The sequence below is a fragment of the Hydra viridissima genome, unplaced genomic scaffold (assembly GCF_058129835.1).
Source record: "Hydra viridissima isolate aposymbiotic clone 2 unplaced genomic scaffold, HvirCarnegie_v1 scaffold_2, whole genome shotgun sequence".
Taxonomy (NCBI): domain Eukaryota; kingdom Metazoa; phylum Cnidaria; class Hydrozoa; order Anthoathecata; family Hydridae; genus Hydra; species Hydra viridissima.
Genome location: NW_028324301.1, coordinates 10858541 through 10882208, shown reverse-complemented (window position 1 = coordinate 10882208; position 23668 = coordinate 10858541). Strand labels below are relative to the sequence as shown.

Sequence of the window (23668 nt, the reverse complement as noted above, 5' to 3'; positions counted from 1 at the left end):
ACTTTTGCGAGTATTTTTGCGAGTATTTTTGCGAGTATTTTTGCGAGTATTTTTGCGAGTATTTTTGCGAGTATTTTTGCGAGTATTTTTGCGAGTATTTTTACGAGTATTTTTGCGAGTATTTTTGCGAGTATTTTTGCGAGTATTTTTGCGAGTATTTTTGCGAGTATTTTTGCGAGTATTTTTGCGAGTGCAGTTTTACACTTTATAGTGTGACTGGTTTGTTTTTCATGTGTTTATACATGTGTGTCCACCTGGTGTTGTGGCTGTCTCGCATTTTTATTTGATTGAATGTTGTACGTTTGAGTCGGGTAAAACTTAAAGATGATTTTTGTATTTTTTATTCATTTTTCCTCCTTACATCATTACAAAAAGTAAATCTTACAGATTTTCCGAGAAAAATCACTCTCTTTTTATGTTTCCTTCAAAAAGTTATGTTTACCAACAATTAAGGTTAAAAAGTTAATTATTTTAAACTTATCTGTTCTTGCTTCTTTTATTCTATTTAATTTTGTCAAGATTTTTGAGAAACGTAAATTAAACGCAAGCAGTTTAAATCTTATCAATTAATTCATTTTTTGAAGCTTTTGTTGTTTTAAGTATGTTTCAAAAAAGTTACACAACTTTTGCACAGGTAATATGTATTATATACATATCAGGCGCGGATCCAGGAATTTGTAACTGTGTGGCCAAAATTTATTTTCACAGTTGAAACTTCGATAAAAATCGATACTTTAAAATTTTTTTTCACAGCATTTATTGATTGAATAAAACGTCGGTAACGTAAAATAAGAACCGTTGTGGCCATGGTAGGAATCTCTATAGCCAAAATCAGTAAATTACGGCAGACAATTTTTTAGGGATATTCCTGAAGCCAAAAAACTCATAACTAACGTGGCTGCCGTTAAATTTAAACTATGTGGCCATTGCCCTAATGGCTACCCCTTAGATCCACGCCTGCATATATTATATGTATATAAATATACTTTCCCCAGTACATCCCTCTGTATCGGAACGTCAGTTTTCCTTCTTTTTACCTGTGCAAAAGTTGTTCAATATTAAATGATTTTAAGTCCACTTTAATCAGAAATAAAACTGTGAAATATATTGTGAAAGACGCTGAATTGTAATCAGAAATTGCGAAAAATGAGCAAAGCCTTTTGAAAGTTATTTTGTAACTTTTGTGAGTTGTTTTGCGTTCAGTGACGGTCAGTTAAAGTATGCAGTTCACCAATCAAATGTTGCAAATGTCTTTGTACGTTCGTGACTGGCTTTATACCCTAGGTCTATTAAAAAAACAATTCAGCATCATTTCTCATTGCCGGGTCTAAAACAATCAACTCTGGTCTACAGAACATTTGTATTTTAAACAGTAAAATATAGCTTCAGTGAGGTTGCACACAAATTGGAGAAAAAAACTTTTATTATTGAGCATTTTTATAAATTTAAATAGATGTCTAGTATGTGAAACAAAATAAAAAATGATACATTTCTTATAAAATGCCCATGAAGTTTTGAATTATGTCCAGCTAATTTAATTTAAAATTTGACAACCACAATTTTTTTTACACTTTAACAAATAAGCTGGCATTACAAATATATCTGAATTGCGTTTCTTCAAATTTAAATTGATCTTCCTAAACTTATTAAACTCATCAGTCAGCATTTTCCTTCAACTTGTGCAAAATTCTTCAGCACTCATTAGCACTATTTGTAACAAGTAATCCTTTACATTTACATTTCACAGCTGTTTAATAAACAAAGCTTGCGAATAAATGTCCTATAAAAATATATTAACATAGCGTTCAACAAAAGTGACTTAAAGTTGAACAATTCATCTTCTTTAACAAAGCAAACAATAAAACCTTTGTATTTATTTTTAAAAAATCTTTGTTCATTTGTAAAACTCCGTGTTCTTAGAAAAAAAAGCCGAAGATGTGAATCGATATTTCAGATACTTTTTTAAAATGACTTCTTTTCAGCAAGATTTCTAAAAAAAGTCATAAACTTTAGTGTTTAGTTTGAGATTGTTTCAAATTGGTTCGTTGTTAACAAAAGGTAAGGACTTACTTTAACGTAGTAAGTTATATAAAAAATGTTTAAAAGTAATGATACACCACAAAAATCATCCTAATATTGGTGTTAATATCCAAAGTCATTGAAGGAAAGAGAAAACTGTAAAAAGAAAACGCAACATAATTAGAAAAAAATTTATTTGTCAAACATTTTAATTTACATTTATTGAACGCTCTGCAAACATTTTTTTACCCTTAAATAAACAAATAATTATTCGTCACATCGACAGCTTTTAATATAAACATTTGTGCTGGTGAAAAGCTAGGTTAATAGAGTTTAGTTCTTCACGTCGAGATGCTAGATATATCGACATTCTACTGTAATATTTGATTGAAGAAGAAACCTTTTGAAAGATTATTTATCAAAAATATATATTAAATTACAAAAGTGTATATCAATTTTTATAATACTTAATAAACACTATTTTTAAAAACTTTTGTTAATGATTCTTAAATTAAACTTTTTTACCTTTTCTTAAACAAACTTTTAATGATGCATTTTTTTTTTTTTTTTTTTCTATTTAATGCCAATGAGTTTTCTAAAAATCAAATGATGTTTAAGAGCAAATATCGATTTTGACTTGTATTACGGGGTTTTTAACAGTGGCTTTTATAAGTGTTATTTCCGAATCTAAAGCTTCAAATGAAGTGTTCTAATTCTACATTAACTCTACATTTTAAAAAATTTTTTGAGGTCTTGCAAGATAATACTGAAACCCCTTTTTTCTGAAACTTGCCGCGTTTTTAAATTCTTGATTTACTACGCTAAACTGAGTCCTTACCTATAAAATAAAGTACACCTTATTAAATCTCAGCGTAAAAGTGGTAAGGGCGTGTTTTTCAAATTTTTTAAAACAATTACTAGTTAAACATAAGTATGAAACTAGAGTATATATGTATATGAAACTAAATTTTATAAAGGTTGTGCTTACGATCTATATCAATTTTCTACTATCTATTATCTGTTACTATTATCTATATTATCTATTACCTATTATCTGATGACTGCATTCCTAATTACGTAGAATATTATCATCACATATTTAGTTTATTGGAATAGCCATTTATATGAAAAGTACAAATGAAGCACCAATCTTTACGAAGAATCAAAGTATGGACATCAATTACAGTAGTCGTGGTTTTTGTTACTGTAATCATTGTTAATAGAAAACTTTCGTTTAAATACAAATGGGAAAAGTCTCTTCCTGAGTTAACGTTTCATTATTTTGATACACAAAGCTCGGCAAGTGAAAGCAAAGCATGTGTCATACCATCTCTTAATCCGTTTAGCCCTGAGGTTTTAAAGTTCTTGAAAAATCATTCAATGAAATGCTCTATAAAACAGTATGGAAAAATAACTAAAGACGGTTTTTATTTGCTGCGGCCTTCCAACAACGACAACATAACTGAAGTTAAAGTTTCTTACATCTACAGACACAATCCTGACGACAGATACGTGAATAACGATTTCGATGTGAAGTTCTCAGATCCTATTTATTTGAAAAGTAACGACAAAGGTAAAAAAAATGATTTCAAAGGTTATTGCTAAATTTAGAAATGCAGGTAAATTAAATAACGTACATATATATTCACATACTTAAAACTAATAAGCTATAAGATGTTTATTAGAGTTAAAATTTATTAAGAAATTCAAAACCCTGTGCATACAATGAACTTTCGTATGTAATTTTCAGAAACGACTATCATTATATTTAATTGTGAAAAACGTTCCCACCTCTAACAAGGTGTTGAAAAATACAAAATCATCATAAGAATATTTGGCTGTTTATAAGTCATTTATTACAAAAACTGTCATCATTGTTACAGTAACTAATCGGAAAAGGTTCAAATTTCCGAATAACTATTCATGAACGCAACATTAGGAAAGTTAATATTTTAAAAAAAGTTACAAGTTCATAACCCTAATGTACATATACACAAATAAAGGTTGATAATATAGTTAACTATAACGATTTGGCTGAAATAATGGAATAACTTTAAAAACAGATTCTCGAACCTAAGAATAACATCTGTTTGTGGGGTGTTTGGGAGGGTATTCCAAGAAAAGATACAGTAGTATGTAACGGAATTAGTTCCATGTTAAATTCTTTGTTGTAGAGGCATATTTAAATTGTTACAAATGACTAATCTAACAATGGGTGGCGATCACATTTGGACCAGTGGTCCTTATTTATAAATACCATACAAAGAGGAATTCTCAAGGAGAAATAAAAATAATGCAATTATTTAATACAATTCAAAGCTTTTTTTTTCATTCATAAAGTATTACTTAATTAAAAATTAACCAAAAACTTTAAACATTTTGAATATTTATTGGTTGTTATAGAAATATACTTAAGGTAAGGATATTTTGTAAAACGGTCTTTTAATTGCTGCAACAGCGTCAATGCGCTATTCATGCTTGTAATTAAGTTTTTAATTGTTTCTGTCAGCTATGTATCGTTGTGTCAGATTTTGATAATCTTTTCCGTAAGTTCTTGGTTGCTATCAATAATTTCTTTTTCGATCTCTTGCAGCTCCTAAATGTCGTTTATGGGTTGAGAGGTAAATTGCCTTTTTTTTTTGTTTCAAGTAAACCAAAACACTTTTGAGCGGTTTGCAATTTGGGATTGCAACTGATTCTCCAGGATTTCATTTCACTAAAATCTTCTCTTTTTTTTTTCTAAATACTTGAGTCCACAGGAAGAAACTTTTTGTTTTCAAATTAGTTAGTAATTAGTTCAAATTTCTTGTCTGGACGATGACACATCAATCCCTCTTACTTTTGCTTTCTGCAAATGTTCCGGTCTGACAAAACAACACCAGCTTGGTAGATAGGCTTAGCCAATGCTCTTTGTAGCTTTTTTCTGTTCTCCAGACAAATTTTCCGGTACAAACGATAAGTTTTTGGTATTGTTTTGGATTTAGAAGACGGTCTCTTTGGGCTAAACTCCTCTCCTGCATCAATTCTATTTTTCGCTTGCATTACAGTTTAGTGAGACACCTTTCTAATATTATAATTTTTCTCTGAGAATATTGTGTATTCTTTATAAAACGTTCAATTTCACAAAATATGTTAGAGCAGTGTCATTTCTTTCCCATTGATGAAAATTTTAATTGAGAACTTCAAAAAATAGGTAGAGTAAAGTATCTTTATATAAATAAAAAAAATACACAATATCTTTTATTTAATATAAGCAGTTACTGATCACTTAGTTCTCAAAACAAGTTCATAAAATGAAACATGAATTATAATAAAATAAATCAAAATTTCAACCAAACTAAAAAATATCAAACTGATTGCTGACAACAAGAAGTTAAAAATTTTTAAAATAAACTTTGTTAAGAAAGAACTTGAGATAAAAAAAAAACATCTTTATTTTACACATGATATTTATACCATCAAATAAATTTTTATTTCAAATAAATTATTTTTAAAAAATTGTGTGGTCTGTTTTAAATTTAAATTTAGAAAGACAATAAATTTTAGACGGCCGCCTTGTGATCCGATAATGGGGTGGTAAGCGGATAATAGCATTTCAAAGTTTTTTGTAAGGTGAAAATATTGAAACCAAGCATACTTAAATCGACGTAGCGTATAAAAGTTGAAATGAAATTTTTGATTCGTTTTTTCGTTACTAAAGCAAACTACAAACAGTAGTAAAGCAAACTACAAACAGTAGTAAAGCAAACTACAAACAGTAGTAAAGCAAACTAGCAATGAAATTATAATCAGTAAAATAAAAATTCGAACATGAATAAATTTATGTTATTTTAACAAGTTTAAAGTTTAACATGGTAATATGCACAGCAAAAATTCTGCCATTAAACAATACTGCGAGAATATACCATATGTCAAGTTGAATCTAATTCAATGAAACACTAGTTTGCATATTTTATCACAGATCAAGCATATGTATAAATTTCTTTTTATACTGAGATCATATTTTTAACATAGAAAACATATCTATAAATCAACTGTTACGTGAAAAATTTATAAAAAATGGTTTCTACACATAAAGCAGTACTGAAATAATATTTCTACCTTTCAAATGTATTTTTATTAATTCCGAATAAAATTTACAAAATACATTTAGATAGGAACATTGACTCAGTGAATTGACTTGGTGAATGGACATTAATTTGACTCGGATCACATCTCTGCATATTGTTGTAGTCTTTCCCGAGCAGGCTTACACGTGTTCTCCATTCTGTCAAAGTTCAACGTTGTTTAACAGGATCTGATTTAACAGATTGATAGTTTAGATATACGTGCTGCAAAAACCACACAAAAAGCACATCTCAATATTTTTTTAACCTTTGGTTTTGCGGAAAACTACTTTAAATATATCTAGAGTTGCTTGAAATTTGTTCCTGCCAATTGGTTACTTTTTAGGAGCAGCTTTACTGTTATTGTCAACAGAATTTTAAAATTTCTCGGTATGTGTACCCCAAAAACCGCAACTAAATAATTAATTGTATATTTGGACTCAAAATTTGGCGTAGCTTAATTTTACATAATCTGTTTAGAGTAAAAACAGTTATTGCTAACTTAGCCTCTGAAGAGACATTTGATACACTACAAGTCCCACAAAATAGGTACCCCAGAACCATTATAAATGTTTTCAAAATAACATTTTTTAAGTTTTACATGTGTTCTTCATATAGAAAATGAAGCCAAAATTTCAGCTTAGAAAGCAAAAATTTTAATCTGTGCGTGTAAAAAGCAAACCAGAGGCAATAATAGAGAGAAAGTTCACAGATGCAAAGAAATCTGATACAAGAGAATGTAAAATCAACTACAATGTACGAGACAATAAGGCTTTGAAGACTGGATTGTTCTCAAAAATAGAGAAACAATAGAAGATTAGAAAAAAGATAAAAAATGCTAAGTGATCACTATTTTAGGGAACGCTCATATACTTGAATTTGATATACACAAAGATTTGGTTTTTCCCAGGTGAGAAACGTCACTATTATTGTATTTTTACATTTGTAGAAGAGCATGCAGTAGTAAAGTATGTCAAGATATCTAAAAGGCAGAATTGGTCAAACTCTTTCTTGATATCTTAAAGATAAGGAAATAAAGGTTGGAAGTTTGTTAAGCTATCTCCTAATGCAAAATCAGCTAACATAATTGACATTGCTAATTAGTTATTTTTTTGCCTTTTTTTTTATATATATATATACTGCAGTGAACTTTTTTTCTTTGCTAGAGCAAGTCAAGAGTTTTGAGTAATTTCTATAGAATATTTACGACAAAAACCTTTAGTGATTCAGGCTTAGTTGTTTATTTGGTCACGATTCCATGCAAAACACTCAAGCTTAATGCTAAAACGCCAGGCTCACGAATCAATCAACAGAGAACTTAACTGCACTCGAGAAATTAAAATTCCTTTGAAATCGTTCAAATGTAATTATTTGAACGATTTCAAGTTAACTTCAATATGCCTGTATTATGAAAAATGTCGAAAAAGCAGATGATGGTGTATAAAAGGATGATGTTGACACCACAAAAATCTTCAATGATGATGAAATACCACAATTTATGAATTATGCTGTTTATGAGGCTTCAACAGGCTTGGTTTATACTGGGAAATGTGAACTGTGCTTAAGAATGCAGAAAGAAGGGCATGCGTTACCATCCATCCATTTGTTTCATCTTCAGGTGATGTTGGAAGGGAAAAGAAAGATCTGTTGTGTTATCATCTGACGGACATAATTTACGATTCAGTTAAAACGGTCTCATATATCTACTTTCAATCAATCAATTGAAAGGGGTTTATGACCATCTTTCTTGGAGGAATGGGCATTAAAAATGATCCTTGTTTTTGATACAAGAGAGTTGTCATAAAATCATTTGTCTTAAATGTTAGCTTAATGCAAAAAGATTTGTTTAAGCAAGCAGCTCTTTGAATTCAAAAGGAAGATCCACTATTTTCACCAGCATCAGCTTCGTTTAAAACACCTAAATTGGCCATTTCGTTTCCATAATGTAAAAAAGAGAGGTTTGGCAAATCACTGGAAAGGCAAGTTTAATTAGGCTCAATCGAAGATTAGAAATATGGCTAAGTAAAGCCTCTAATGTGGGAAATATGAAAAAAATTCTTGACCTGTTATTTATTAACAAAATTAAACCAAACCTTGAAATTGCATCTACAAGTGTTACTCAGTTCTACGGTTCAATGCGTACAAAAAAAAATTTTATGGCAAAAGTAAAGGAGATAAAAAAGATGTTGTAGCAAAAGTAAAAGAGATAGAAGAAAACTCTATTAAATGGAAAAGTGTATGTTCTTGCAATAAAGAAAGTGTCAGGCTTTTGGCAATATATTCATGCGTGTTAAAAAGATCAATTCGAAATGTAATTTTGTGATTGTTTTTCACAATATGGTCCATTAAGAGAATTCTACCTAAATGTACTACAAAAAATATCACATTTTTCTTTTTGAGGATGTTATATAGGTTTATAATTACTTGATGGAAAAAAACATTTTTATTTATACAAAACGAAAACAAGCACAACAATTTTTGGCTAAAATTTGCATTTTTATTTATTTACTGCGAATAACTAAGCTTTTGTTTTATAAAAAAAAACTCTTAAAGATACTTTAACTTTTAAGTAGACATTAAGCTGCCATAATCAAAGTTTTCAAAGATACCAAAATTTTGGTATCTTGATTCTCTTACCACATTTTAGTTCATTTAAACTGAAATTGTGGTTTTTGAGTGTTTTGTACGTATATCTCTTAATTATTTTGTCTCTAAATACAATCTTTTTTCTATGTAGCTTGTTACACGGAACGCCCGAAACCACACAATTGACACGACGAAATTGTTTATATCAGACACAAGACAAAATTAAATACATAAGGTACATAACAAAAATTGTATTCATCAGCTACGCGATAAAGCTGTGCGATTAACTACGCAATAAACTATACGATTTCCTAAACGAGTTGCTGAATTATTTAAGTCTAAAAAGTTTTGCACTTTTTAAACGAGTTGCTGAATTATTAAGTCTAAAAATTTTTGCACAAAGCCAAAAAAAATCTTATAAATGAAAAAAATGCTTCTTAGAACAGTAGTTTTTCCAAGCTAGAAATTTCTAGGCTAGAATTTATTTTGAAAAGTGATACTGGCTTGAATTTAAAGCCTTAGCCGCAATCCTGTAAACTGCAATAATTTTCAAAAACCAAGAAATAATATTGAGTTAGCAATAATGGCACTGCATTTCTTTACTGTTGCAGGAATATTTGAGCACAAGTTAGTTGACGATTTTACTCGAGTTGAAATTCAAGTAAATGGAACTTATCACGTAGAATTTCATGCTCATATCAGTTTTAATTCACAAGAAATTTTTAAGAAAACTGCATTAAAGCGAAAAGGTAAGGAAATAAAGTTATCACCAATGAAAACAATATTAAGACTATTTTAAGAACTCTTTTGAAGTGAATTTTATGAAGAAAAATATATTTTGTGTAAAACGTTTACTTTGTTGATAACCATTTTTAAACTCCTTTAGAAAACCACATTTTCTTAAATTAATGCGAAAAAAGTTGTTTTTCTCTTGCTTTTAACTTTTCTTTTCTTTTGTTATTTTTCTATTTTTATGCAAAGATGTGAAAGGCTTGGGTTTGGATGTTGTGTTTATAATGGTAGATTCACAATCCAATGCTAATTTCCATCGGCATTTAAGCAAGAGCATGCATCGTCTTTTAAATGATGAAGACACAATTATTCTTAATGGACATACTATAGTTGGTGATGGTACAACTGCACAGCTGGTCGGAATCCTCACAGGTTTGATTAGGTTTTCGCAAGCATTACAAATTTTTACATTAAAAAAAAAAGCATTACAAATTCAAAAATTAAAAATTTTGTTTGAGACTGTTTCGAAAACAATTAGTTACAAAACCAATGGTATGATAAAATTTAGTTCAACTATTGCTCTGTTCAAAGTATATTGCTTTAAAAATCCATGAAAAATGTTCTTTTTTTTAAGAAACCAAGACTTTTTTTATAATTCAGTGATTTAAAATTGTAATTACGAGTTGAATAATAATGGACCATAACTGTAATTACACGGAGGATTTTTTTTTTGGCACAGAAAGGAGTGTAAGCACAAACTTTCTAATATCATTTTTAAGTTCTTACTGATGTGTACGTTCAATAAAATAACGTTGTTTAATAATATAAATATTAAAAATTTTAAAGGTCGTTTTATAGGTCGTGCATTTACAAAATTTGTAAATGCACGACGATATATTAAACATATTAAATGTCGTTTTATGTATCTTTAAACTGTTATGTATCATTCGTTAAGCTCAATTTCATTTTAATTTTCAAAAGAAAACTTTCCAGATCTTTAATTACATAACTTCATTACATTTTTTTATAATTCAGTCGAACAACTGCTTCAACTTCATTACATGCTTTGATCGTGACTTGCTTTAACAAAAAAGATGTTACTGAAACTAACATTGTGGATTAGAGCAACATGATACTAACCATCTAAAAAAAGGAAGTTGAAACGTTTTCTACAGAAACTACTTTTAAACTCCTAATTGGCATATTTTAGGAGTTATTGTCATGCCTAAATGAATGAGAGATTTCCAAATGTTTTTTCCTGCTAAGACAAACAAAACTGTGGTTGGTAACACAAACATGTAACCTAATTTATTGATTTTCAAATGAAATGTCTGTACTCGTGCAATTTTAAGGAAAAAATTTATCTATACTTATGGGTAGGGATTACTCGCTAAAGAGAAAGTTCGAGAAGAACAATAGTTTCTAAAACGCGGTACATATTGTTCGTGTGCACGAGACTGGAAAAAAAATTCAGCGTCTATGAACTGTATACATATATACACACATGTATGTGGGGGAAAGGTGCCTATGATGGCATAGCGCCTATGATGGCATACTGGTCATATTTCCATAAATATTGGTTTTGGTGTATAAGTGATTAGACCAACACGTGTATATTAGTAATTCATTACTTCTGGTGAAAATTCGTCCTTTTGTCGTAAATAATGCTTTTGTAATCAACAAACATAAATTTTCGCATGTGGTGTTGTAGTTTTAATGCCCTCATATATTTAGGATTACGATTTTATTATACATCATACAGAAGTGAAATTTTCATGCATTTCATCTGCAGGATTTATACATTTATTAGAATACCTTTTTTAGTGCTATGTGTAGAATAAGGTAGACACAGCTTGTTTTAATAAATATAGTGACTCAATCCTATGATGGCATACCGAGGAGTTACCATCATAGGAAAGTCTGCAAAATGAGTTGAAAAAAATGCCTGAAATAAATTTTAATGCGCATAAAAAGGTGATCAGGCTAAGAACAAAAATGAAATACAAGAGTTTGAGAAACCAAAACATTTATAAATGAGATCTCCCCCATCAGTAGCTTCCACATGCATTGGATCTTCTGTTTCAACGAAAGGATAAGATCTAGTATACAAAGTTGTGTCCAGTGCCTTTAGCAACCCCTAAAATTGAATTGAAAAGGGCAGGAAAACGTGGAAAAACTGGACCTCTGAATACCACACCGGATATTCAAGAATTAAAAGATAAGGCAAAAGAAAAAGATAACAAAGAAAAGGAAAGTTTTGTTAGAAAAACAAAAAGAAAGACGACTGTTGAAGAAAAATGCTGCAGTGAGGAGATTAAAGGAAGTAATAATATAATGAATTTCGAATCTGGTACAGCATTTTTGTATTGTTATGAACTTTATTTGCTGTCTTGCTCTGAAGAACTATGGATTTGTTGTCAAAAATGCAGATCTTGGTGTCATTGTTTATGTGCAGGCATAAAGAGAAGTAGAAAAAAATTTATATGTGAACTATGCTTATAGACCAAATATTTATGTTTGATTTTCTTTTTTTGATAAGTTGTGTTTCCATTAATAAAAAACAAAAAAGTTCTTGTTTGTCTAATTTCTTTAAAGTGTGCCATCATAGGAGCTGTTTGTTGCCTATGATGGCATACTTGTATTTTTTTTTTTAATGGTATAAACTTATAAAAAAGCAAAATAGTAAAAATTCTGAGGTTCATTCTACATGCTAGAGGGAATACACCCATGTCAAAAATTATTTTTTAAGTTTTTAGGTAATGACTCAGAGAAACGTTAAAGTTAAGTATGCCATCATAGGCACCTTTCCCCTATGTATGTATGTATATATGTATGTATGTATGTATGTATGTATGTATGTATGTATGTATGTATGTATGTATGTATGTATGTATGTATGTATGTATGTATGTATGTATGTATGTATGTATGTATGTATGTATGTATGTATGTATGTATGTATGTATGTATGTATGTATGTATGTATGTATGTATGTATGTATGTATGTATGTATGTATGTATGTATGTATGTATGTATGTATGTATGTATGTATGTATGTATGTATGTATGTATGTATGTATGTATGTATGTATGTATGTATGTATGTATGTATGTATGTATGTATGTATGTATGTATGTATGTATGTATGTATGTATGTATGTATGTATGTATGTATGTATGTATGTATGTATGTATGTATGTATGTATGTATGTACGTATGTGTATTTGACAATCACTTTAAACACTTCGAAATTTGTTACTGAAAACAACTATTAACCAGTCTTCTACAGACCATTGTAGTTTATCTTTACACCACTTATGTTGCCTTCATCTATTTATCTAAGTGCTGTATACAAATCCCATCCTTACTTTCTTTAAATTTTTCTCTTGTTGGACAACTCGGATAAACGAGCAACGATATTACTTAGCTAAGGTTAATTCTTACCTGATTATAAATGTAGCTGGCATTTCGTTAGCTTAACTTCTGGGATCTCCAAGTTTTATTGAATCAGTTTCAGTGTTTATGACCTCATATTATCTTTGTTGTTCTCACCCACTTCTCTGACATCATTCTTTTGTATCCTCCCTGTTGTTCTCACCCACTTCTCTGATATCATTTTTTGTATACTCCATCGTTTTTTTGTATACTCCATCATCTTTTTGTATCCTCCCTGTTAGACATGTAAATCGTTTCAAGTAAATCAACAATTGAACGACTGTTCCAAAAATACGAAAAAAAACTGAGGTAGCCATTTTGTAGCTGAAAGGCCAATTCGTTAAATTAATAAAAAATATATAATGATAATATTTCACAGAAACTACATTATCATTCTCATTATATTTTTCGTATTTTTGAAATATTATCTTTTTTTTTAACTCAGTCGTTTAATTTACCACTTTACTTTGTCTATTAGATTTTACTTATCCATTTTTATAGTTTAACTCATTACTTTATCTACCAAGAGACCAACTCGAACTGCTATTACTAATCTGTTTTGTTTTTTGTTTTTTTTGAAAAATGAAAGTTTATCGTTGTGTTAATTAAATGCAACAAAAAGATAAATTTGTAAAAAAAAATAAATTTATTATTTACAAAAAATATCCAATTAAAAGAAGGATAGCAGAAATTACGAGATGACCGCTACCATGCAATAAAAGCTGAGTAATTTTGCAAAATTTTGTGAAAATATTATTTAAAAGATTGATAAGTGTTTAAACGAAGGAAGAACATAATATTGAGTAATTGCCGTACTTTTTGTTTGAACATCATTAATTGTTTCAATTACTCGAATGTTTAACAAGGATTTAGGCATGATTATGTTGAATGATGTTGCATCATGATTATGTTGCATCTTAATTATATTTGATTATGGTTTTGTTTATTTACCATTGTATAAAAGAATGTGTAAATTGTAATAGCCCTGCTTACTCCTTTATTCTTCTTCTTTTTTTTTTTTTTGTATGTTTATATATTTTTTACTTGAAACATTATGTTTTAAGGGGAGCTGGAAGAAAATCTTCCAGAAACAAGGCGTGGCCGGACCAGAGTTGGTACCTGTGATCAATTCAACTTAATATTTAAAGATCTCCACAAAGCTGGTTATGTCACTATGTACAGCGAAGACACTCCAACAACGAATTCTTTTAACTACCGTTTGAACGGATTTAACAAGCCTCCGACATCGTGGTATCTACGTCCGTATTGGTTGGCACAAATAGGGTCGCCTAAATGCGATGTGGAGTTTAATTTGAAGTTTCTCAGAACATTCATTGAAACCTACGAAGACACTCCAAAGCTATCTCTAACAATACATGGAGATATTGGGCACAACGATTTTAACTTGTTACAAGTGATTGACAATGACATTTTAAAAATGATTGATTTCTTCAAATCCCCTGTTCGTATTAACCACACTATTTTTATAATTTTTGGAGACCATGGCTCCAGAGCTGGCAGTTTTCGCACTACTACACAAGGAAAGCTAGAGGAGAGGTTACCATTTTTTTCAATGACTTTACCCCCTAGTTTTAAGAATAAATACCTGCAAATGTTTACCGCGTTAAAGAACAACGCTGATCTTTTAACTAATCACTTTGACATATATGCAACGCTGCAGCATTTGTTGAGTTATCCAAGTCTTCCAAACATGAAGTTTATCGGTCAGAGTCTGTTTACCGAAATAGATCCTGCTAGAACGTGTCAAAGCTCTGGCGTTAAAGAACATTGGTGTCCGTGTTTGGTGTATAAAAACATTCCAGTAACAGATGAGAAGGTAAAAGACCTGACTCAAAAGATCGTTAGCTACATAAACAGTTTGATAAACAATAATAACAAAGCTAAAGGTCTTTGTGCAAACTTAACTCTGTTAAATATTACAACAGCAGCTTTGATGACTCCTAAAAATGAAGTGACCCGATTTAAAAATACCAAAGTAAGTAAAGATTGCGATTCGTGTGAGGTGGTTTATGATAATTCTCTAGTTTCTAAACAATACTACGAAATTGTTTTTACAGTAAATCCTAGTGGTGCAACTTACGAGGCAAATGCTGATGTTTTACCAGACCTCACAGCATTTGTTGATCCTAACATCAGCAGATTAAATTTCTATGGCAACCAATCTCACTGCATTGTGAATGAATTTCCGTACCTGCGACCTTACTGTTACTGCTTGCAACAGTAATTTTTTTATTAACTGATACATAACTGATTTTTTATTAACTGATACACTCAGTTCATCATCATATTGATCTGTTAGGTCTTTGGTAACTTTAGGTACAAATTTAAAAAGTCCAGTGTACTGATGCGATTGATCACGACTGATCCGATTGATCACAATTGATCAGTTTCAACTATATGAATGCACTTCTGACCTAAAAATCAAATATTACTATTTACCTAATATAAAAATATAAACAGTTTTAAAACCCTTTATGTTATAAATCATTGGAATATGGAACAAACTTTTTAATTCCGTTCTACAATATAGTAAGCATTAAAAAAAGAACCTCACTTTTTAATGTTTACTATATTGTAGAACAATTGCAATGAAAAGAGGTTAATTTCATAGCGGTATTAATATTTAATAACGCTTTTTCCCGCTATTTTCATTTTTTTGTTAGGACAAACTTGATTGCCAATTTAAAACAAAATTTCTGTTCAATTTTTTTTCTCCTATATGCTCATGCCCTTGCATGGTCTCCTAGAAATTCTAATAAAGATGTTATAAAGATGCTAATAATTTAAGGCCTTCTGTGATTCTTTTTTAAATCCTTGTATAGGAACTCAGGATCAAACTCTTCGCTCAAAATCAGGCTCTAGATCTCATGAAAGTAAACTCGAGTGAGTCTAATGTCCAAAAAGATTGTTTGCTGTAATGGAAAAAGTTTGTAAACATACGAAGCCATTTGCTATTAGAAGTTTAGTGAGATTTTTACGAGATTCTTATAGTAAATTATCTATTAACGTCAAAGTAGATATTTACATATATGCGATTTATAACAGAGGTGAATTATATAATTGCAAATATTTTATGTTGGGTTCCTTCAAGACATCGGTGTTCACGCACCTTTAATGACGGTTGTTGTTCATACGAAACTTCAAACTTATTAGAGAAAATGTCTTCGAAAATGGATTTAACGTTGATTCAAGAATTTAGTGCAAATGTTGAACAATCAGTTGTTCCTGGAAAAAATTGAGCTGGTTTGCAAACTAATTGGCGTTACTGACACAGGAAGTATGGTTCTGATTTGAAAGTAGGATTTGATTGGATTACCGATGCACTCACTGGAAAATCCAGTTTGAGGACAAAAGCTTCATACGTAATGTTAAGAAGACGACTTTAGATTATTGCGGTTGTTTTAGACGAATATAAACTCTGGTTGGATATCAAACTTAACAGTCTAACTTAGTTAATGCGTTTACTCGATTGCCTGGAATTTGGTTAAAAATAGTCGTTAAGTCACCTGAAGTTGCAGCCAGTGGAGAAATCAGCGCTTCGCTATCTTCCAAAGAAATAGATCACGTTCATAGCTCATAGTTAATTGACCCATCAGTCAGCAGGGAAGAAGTGAAGCAAGTGTTTGAAAAATTTAATATTTTAAATATCATAATTAAATATTAATTTCAATCATTTCCTTTTTAAATTTCAAATATTTACTGGATGGCGTTTGCCTATTGCCATAGATACCTGAATGAATCAGCACCATGTAAACTAAATTATACTTAAATAATTATATAGATCACATGATCATATATTTCTTCTACGATCACATGATCGTATATTTCTTCTACGGACAGTCAAATCAGATATCCAAATGATTAAGAACCTCTGAAAACAATACAAATAATATGAAAACTTTATTTAGATTTGTTTTTTTACTCAACTCCTGATGTAACTTAATTATTTGACTAACACTGCGTTGAAAAGTATCAAACACCAAAAACGTGTTAGAAATTTAGTATGTTTGAATAGTTAGTTATAAGTTTAGTATACAAACATCATTAAAATGGATATCTGCCGTATAAGTCATTGAGGTTGAGAAATTGCAAATATATTCATGTAAACTATAACTGTTTAAATAAACTATAAATTGATTATATATATTGATTGTTAAGATTCTCCCCATTCCAAATTATAATTCTTTCCGTTTCTCAAGTAAATTTTTAGAGGCGTTTAAAAATGTTTTTTTGGTTCGGAAATGAGAAAATTATCTGCCTCTTATCATCTCAGATCAGAATATGTATGTATGTATGTATGCATGTATGTATGTATGTATGTATGTATGCATGTATGTATGTATGTATGTATGTATGTATGTATGTATGTATGTATGTATGTATGTATGTATGTATGTATGTATGTATGTATGTATGTATGTATGTATGTATGTATGTATGTATGTATGTATGTATGTATGTATGTATGTATGTATGTATGTATGTATGTATGTATGTATGTATGTATGTATGTATGTATGTATGTATGTATGTATGTATGTATGTATGTATGTATGTATGTATGTATGTATGTATGTATGTATGTATGTATGTATGTATGTATGTATGTATGTATGTATGTATGTATGTATGTATGTATGTATGTATGTATGTATGTATGTATGTATGTATGTATGTATGTATGTATGTATGTATGTATGTATGTATGTATGTATGTATGTATGTATGTATGTATGTATGTATGTATGTATGTATGTATACACCAGGCGCGGGTCCAGGAATTTGTAACTGTGTGGGCTAATTTTATTTTCACGGTTGAAGATACGATAAAAGATCGATATTTTAATATTTTTTCACGGGATTTATTGATTGAATAAAACGTCGGTAACGTATAATAAGAACCGTTGTGGCCATGGCAGGAATCTCTATAGCCAAAATCCGTAAATTACGGCAAACAAATTAAAATTTTTAGGAATATTCCTTAAGCGAAAAAACCCAAAACTAACATGGCTGCCGTTAAATTTAAACTATGTGGCCATTGCCACAATGGCCACCCCTTAGATCCGCGCCTGTACACATACATATAAATATAGGAAGTTCTCGAGTCTCTTACCATCTTAAATTGTCTTATTTTAAAACACGAACATATAAAACTAGGGTGGATTTAGCCACATTAACCGATTAAAATTAAAACTCGGACATAAAAGACATATTTTGAAAAATTAATGCTACGAAAATTACAAGTTATCTTCACAACATGATTTGGTTAGCTACACCAATTTGTTAGAATCAGATGCTGATACTGTTCGAACAGGTTGCACATATGGTCCGAGAAGGCTATAATCCCAACTTGATGTTCCGGAGAAACCCTTTGGTAGTGATATATACGCACCCCTGATATCAAAAATGCAAAAACTTTGGAAAGCACAATTCTGTTCAGCAAGCCTTTGAATGTTTTTTAGTAGTTTTTGGCAGTCATTTCCTGCAAAGTGACCTCAATGAAAAGGCTGGATTTTGATGTGAAGTGCAGTAGGCTATTCTTCTGCCTTTGACCAGCTGTCTTTCAATGCTTAGTAAGAAGAAGATGTAGTTCCATGGGTGGAATCAAGTCAAGCATAAGCTCACTATTTGACATAGAGATAAAGGGCTTATGGACTACATTTTTGAAATTTTTTGCTTTTTCAAGCATTTGCCAGCAGCTTTGAAGACTTCAAAGCAATTTCGAAGTGATTCAAGTGTACAAAGAGTCCTACAATTTTCCAAATTTCAAAAGTCAGTGTCACACCATGTGCATGGTTGACTACTTACATGTGACTGCAAACCACAGAGAATGTTTGCCAATTTCAACTCACATGACACAACAAATGGAACATTTTCAGGACAGATCAAGGTCAAAAGTTTCTTGATATTATCATAATTTTCTGGTACATCTTCAGCAACTGCAAAAAGAAGTTGTTATTTCACACTGATATCTGCTGCAGTTTGGCAAGTCAAGGTCTTTTTGCTGGGTAGGCATGACTATTTGTATTGAGCTCTTGAATGCCCAGACTGATTTTGAAAAAGCCACCACCATCCAACCCGAGTTTGACAAGATGTTCTGAGTATATTTGTCGCTGTAACAAGATCGCATTTTGAATCTCTTTAAGATTCTTGCAGTGTACAACAAATTGTTGCTTTGTTTTTATTTGATCCAGGGATATATCAATTACACTCTGAGAAAAATAATTGGTAAGTTGACTTCCAAGTTGCATAAACTTTGCTCTATAATTCGGTTCAACAATTGGTGATTTTGTAGCTTCCCAGCAAGCACACAACGTTGAAATAACGTTGATCGACGTTGATCAACGTTATTTCAACCTTGTTTCAACATTGTGTGCTTACTGGGTTGATTCAGTGGTGGGGAGTTCTTTAATGCCTGAATTAGACAAACCTGTGTTTGACTAAATCTGTTGCTGCCAGCTTTGACTACTACCAAAAAGGTTTTTTTGGTATTCTTCATGCAATTTTATTGTTTTTAGCATTTTCTAACAAGTGACTTTTGTTGTCACTTGATGCGCAAACTAAATGAGCAACAACAGTTTCCCAGAAAGTAGATAAAAACACCATTTTGAAAATTCTTCTAACCACCACCAGAACAAAAATATTTATGGTTAATATTAATTAAAGTTCAATTTGAAAGTTTTGATGGAAATTACTTATGCCATAAAAATGCAAAAATAAGAAGTTGTAATTTATTCAATATGTGTAATTAAATAAGAATTTTAAAAAATATTAAAAACTTTTGCCAACAAAAATCTTCAAAAGCTATATTTCTATTATCAAATCAATGGCAAAATTTCATAATTCTGTAGAGAGAACTATTTATACTGTAAAAAATGCAAAATATATGAAGTTATCATTCAAACAACTTGTGTTAAAAAATGAGATTATTTAAAACAATATTTTTTTTGGACAAAATAGTTCCATGTCAGTTTTTTCATTTTTTATATCAGGGATGTGTATATATTACTCTATCCATATGTACTTGACATTTAGCCCCATCTGGTCTGCATGGACCATATTTTAGGCACCTATCGATTACATTTCTTATTTGATTTTCATTAGTTTCTTTAAAAGTGCTTTGAACAGCAGCTGAAAACAAATACATGAAGCACTTATACACATTAAAAGATAAACTATTACCGTATGATTGGGTGGCTTTGGCCCATTTTGCACCTTAATGTCTATTGCATGAAAGCCACAAAAGTTATAAGGACAGTTAGAACTATCTGTCTCCCATTTGAAAATTATTTACTTGAAGTATCTTTTATGTGGTTTAAATGGTGGGCCAAAGTCACCCTGTGTGTTAGGGTGACTTTGGCCCAACCCTGTAAGAAGGGACTAAAGGAAGCAAAACAACAATAAAAACAACAATATTTAAGCAAAGAAAATAAATTTACAAAAATAAAGTGACAAAAAAAGATGTAGTAACAAAGTTCTTGTATACAGTAAATAAAATATAGGTACAAACTAAACAAGTATAGGTACCAAGTAAACAAAACAGTTTAGATATAAAGTAAACAAAAATAACTTAATAAATGTTTTAAAAAATTTAGTGAAAAAGTTCTGGAACTGAATAAATTCCTCTTTTAGAAATTTTCTTTGGTTTCTCAATAAAATCGACTATTTCAGACTGGGGAAAAAAAAGTTGCACTGCTGGTAATGACCATTTCCAGTTTAGTCCATTTTTTTTCATAATAGTAATTTCTGCTCCATTTTTTCTTAATTTTTTCAACTGCAGAAAAAAAAACTTCCAAAGTTACTTTAAAATTATTCTATAGTTATTACATTAAATAATATTAGGTATCAAAATAATTAGTTATAAAGTTTACTAATTTTTTTACTATGCATCTTAAATCATATTTATCAACAGGAAAACCAAACTCAGATGATTTTATTGCATATGCCTTAAACATGTCTTCTTCTTTTGATGTAAATATTTGCTGACCACCATACTTTTTAGGATATGTCTGTTTTATTTTGTTTTTTAATGTTGATTTGGTATATCGTATTTCAAAGTTGTTTGTCGTTGAGTAATTAAACCATTCTTTAAATCTTTTAATGCATTGTCTAACTTTTCTAAAGTATAAGTAACATATTTTCTTTTTCCACGATTTGGCTTGTAATTTTGTGGCATATTTAAACTAAGAACTAAACAAATTTCGCTATTTACTAATACAAACTGTTATACTGATTTTCTATTGCATTACTACTACAAAATCTTTCATTCCAACATAGTAACTACCATAATATCTACAAATGATCACTAAAAAAGGTTTACTCTAATACATGGGGTGACTTTAGCCCGGGCCAATGTCCCCCTATGTAGTGGGCCAAAGACAACCTTTTTTTTTTAATCTCAATTGCAAAAAATAAATAAACTCTTAAGCTTTCAAAACAAGATAGAATCAAACGCTAATGGTTTAAAATTAATTCAGTGTATATTCCAATAAAAAACCTTCTCCAGGTACTGCTATCGATGTAAAAGTTTACACACCTAAAAAAATTCGGATTTTAAGTGCTTTTTCTAAAGTGCAACTTACAATAATATCACAAAGACTCGAGTTAAGTTAACTAAGTTAGACTAAATAAATAATAAATTTCCACAACTTGTTACTAAACATTAACCGGCATACCTTGAGGTATCGATTTTAAACCATTATTAAACAAAAATTTTGCTTGCGCTAAAGTCATCCCGTAGGGCCAAAGCCACCCAATCTTACGGTATTTTAAAAAAAAACTCTGTAAGTGTAACATTAAACAAGAAAACTTTTTAAAACTATGCACACAGCAAATAGTCACATTCAAAAACAGTGTAAAATAAAAGATAAACATAATAGTTACTTTGCAAATTAAAGTGATAACAAACTAGTTTATTATATGCAAACAGAACATTACTATACCTATAAACAGTGGCGTACCTAGGGTAAATAGCGCCTAGGGCAAACACCGATCTCGCGCCCCTCCTCCCCCACATAAAGTGCTTAATTACAATTTTTTAATAAATGATGGCACAAACTTTGTTTTATATAATATATTTATTTTATATAATATATTATTTCTTAATTTATTTTATATAATTCTCGCTTATTGTATCGCAACTAAGCCTCTTTTGCGCCCTTTTCAGGTTGGCGCCCATGGCACGTGCCCTGCCTGCCATACCCTAGATACGCCACTGCCTATAAAATCAGGAAAGATAGCCATTAACATACAAAATCTAAGAACTTACACTTATACAGCCATGACCATATATATTGAAATTATCATTGTTTTATACTTTGTTTACATAAACATTTACCCTAACTTTTTTGCTTAGTGGTGGAGTTGGTCACTTAAAATGATCACTAGCCTCTGAGGTGGTTGTGGCTTCATATTGATTGCAAGTCTTATGTCTAAAACAACAATTTCATGTAGACCAAAGTCCCATGCTGTTTTTTTTATCTTAAATGCTTAAATATTCTTCCTAATCTAGAAACAGAAATCTTTCATTGATAAAACCACAATAGTAAATAAGTTTACTTTTTAGAAAATTTTTAAAATACTATAAGAAACACTAAACTTAAAAAAAATGATAAAATGATTGCTATAATAAATATTATAATAAATGTATAATAAATACTTTGAGAAAAATAAACCATTTTAAAACATTACTTTCTTAATTTGAAACTTCTGCAATTCATTTGGATTAGTACCATTCTTTATCTGAGACTGAACATGGCCTCTCAATGGTCAAAACATATAGTTGTGGTCTTCAGAAATCCAGTTAGCAGGTACAGTACTATCTAACTCTTCGCTATTTTCTAACCTTACTAACTATAAATATTTATTAATATACTTTTGCCTCATTCTAAAAAAACTTTATTTTTCTATGAAGATGTAAAAACTAAATTAGGTAAAAAATACATAAAAGCAAAATGCCTTGTTACAACTAAGTTGCATCAAAACATTTTGAGGAGGGAAAAATACAACTATTGTATCAACCAGGCATCTATTATATGCATATTTATAAAGGAATAAATAATATAGCACTTGTAAAAACCCTCAACATTTTGTTAATTTACGTACTAGAGAGAGAGAATAACTTTATATTACGCATTTTATTTTATTTCACACTACATCTGTAAAAAGTTATTCAAATAACTCTTTGACAACAAATTTTTTCTGAAATAACTCATTAATCTGATTAGTAAAACACAATTGATTAAACAACCCTAAATTTTAAAAATAATAGATAAAAACTCTTTATCACAAAATTTATGAATAAAGTAAACAAAATAACTAAAAAGCATTATAAGTGATCTTATCACTGAAAAACCAAGTTAACCCAGTGCCAAAAGAATACATAGTGAATTTTAACTTTGAAGGTATGTAATATATATTGATGAAACAATTATTGCAGTTGAACTTTTAACAAATCTTGAATGATTAGAGATAACTTTCTATTCCATTTTTCACAGTCATCATAACATATCTATTAACTATCGGTAAACAAATAACCTTACATTTGACATCACACTTTTGGACAAATATTCCAATTATAGCATTTGCTGCTTTAAAATGTAAAGCATTTAATAATGTTGAACTACATGGCCTAGAGTAAAACTCTTTTCCTTGGCTTATTGCATAAAAAAACTCTTTTCCTTGGCTTATTGCATCAAAACCATCTTCTTGAACAACGGCAAAGTTACCATGCTTAAGTAAAATGCATGAATCGCTTGATAAATGG

At 30.1% G+C, this 23668-nt stretch overlaps 1 protein-coding gene across 3 annotated transcripts; it reads left to right on the top strand.

Moving 5' to 3' along the window:
• Positions 1-1886: 1886 nt before the first annotated feature.
• On the top strand, positions 1887-15596 carry LOC145189600 (uncharacterized). Of its 3 annotated transcripts, none has more exons than XM_090080727.1 (5): positions 1913-2058; positions 3123-3592; positions 9323-9460; positions 9693-9875; positions 13947-15596. In XM_090080727.1, exons 2-5 carry the CDS (start codon positions 3157-3159, stop codon positions 15125-15127), a joined length of 1938 nt encoding a protein of 645 aa, XP_089936853.1. In that variant the 5' UTR covers positions 1913-2058; positions 3123-3156; the 3' UTR covers positions 15128-15596. The 3 variants fall into 3 exon arrangements, with proteins under 3 accessions (XP_089936855.1, XP_089936853.1, XP_089936854.1); XM_090080728.1 differs by lacking the exon at positions 3123-3592 and adding an exon at positions 8863-8946 and having other exon boundaries at positions 1919-2058; XM_090080729.1 differs by lacking the exon at positions 3123-3592 and having other exon boundaries at positions 1887-2058.
• The last annotated feature ends 8072 nt before the right edge of the window (positions 15597-23668 follow it).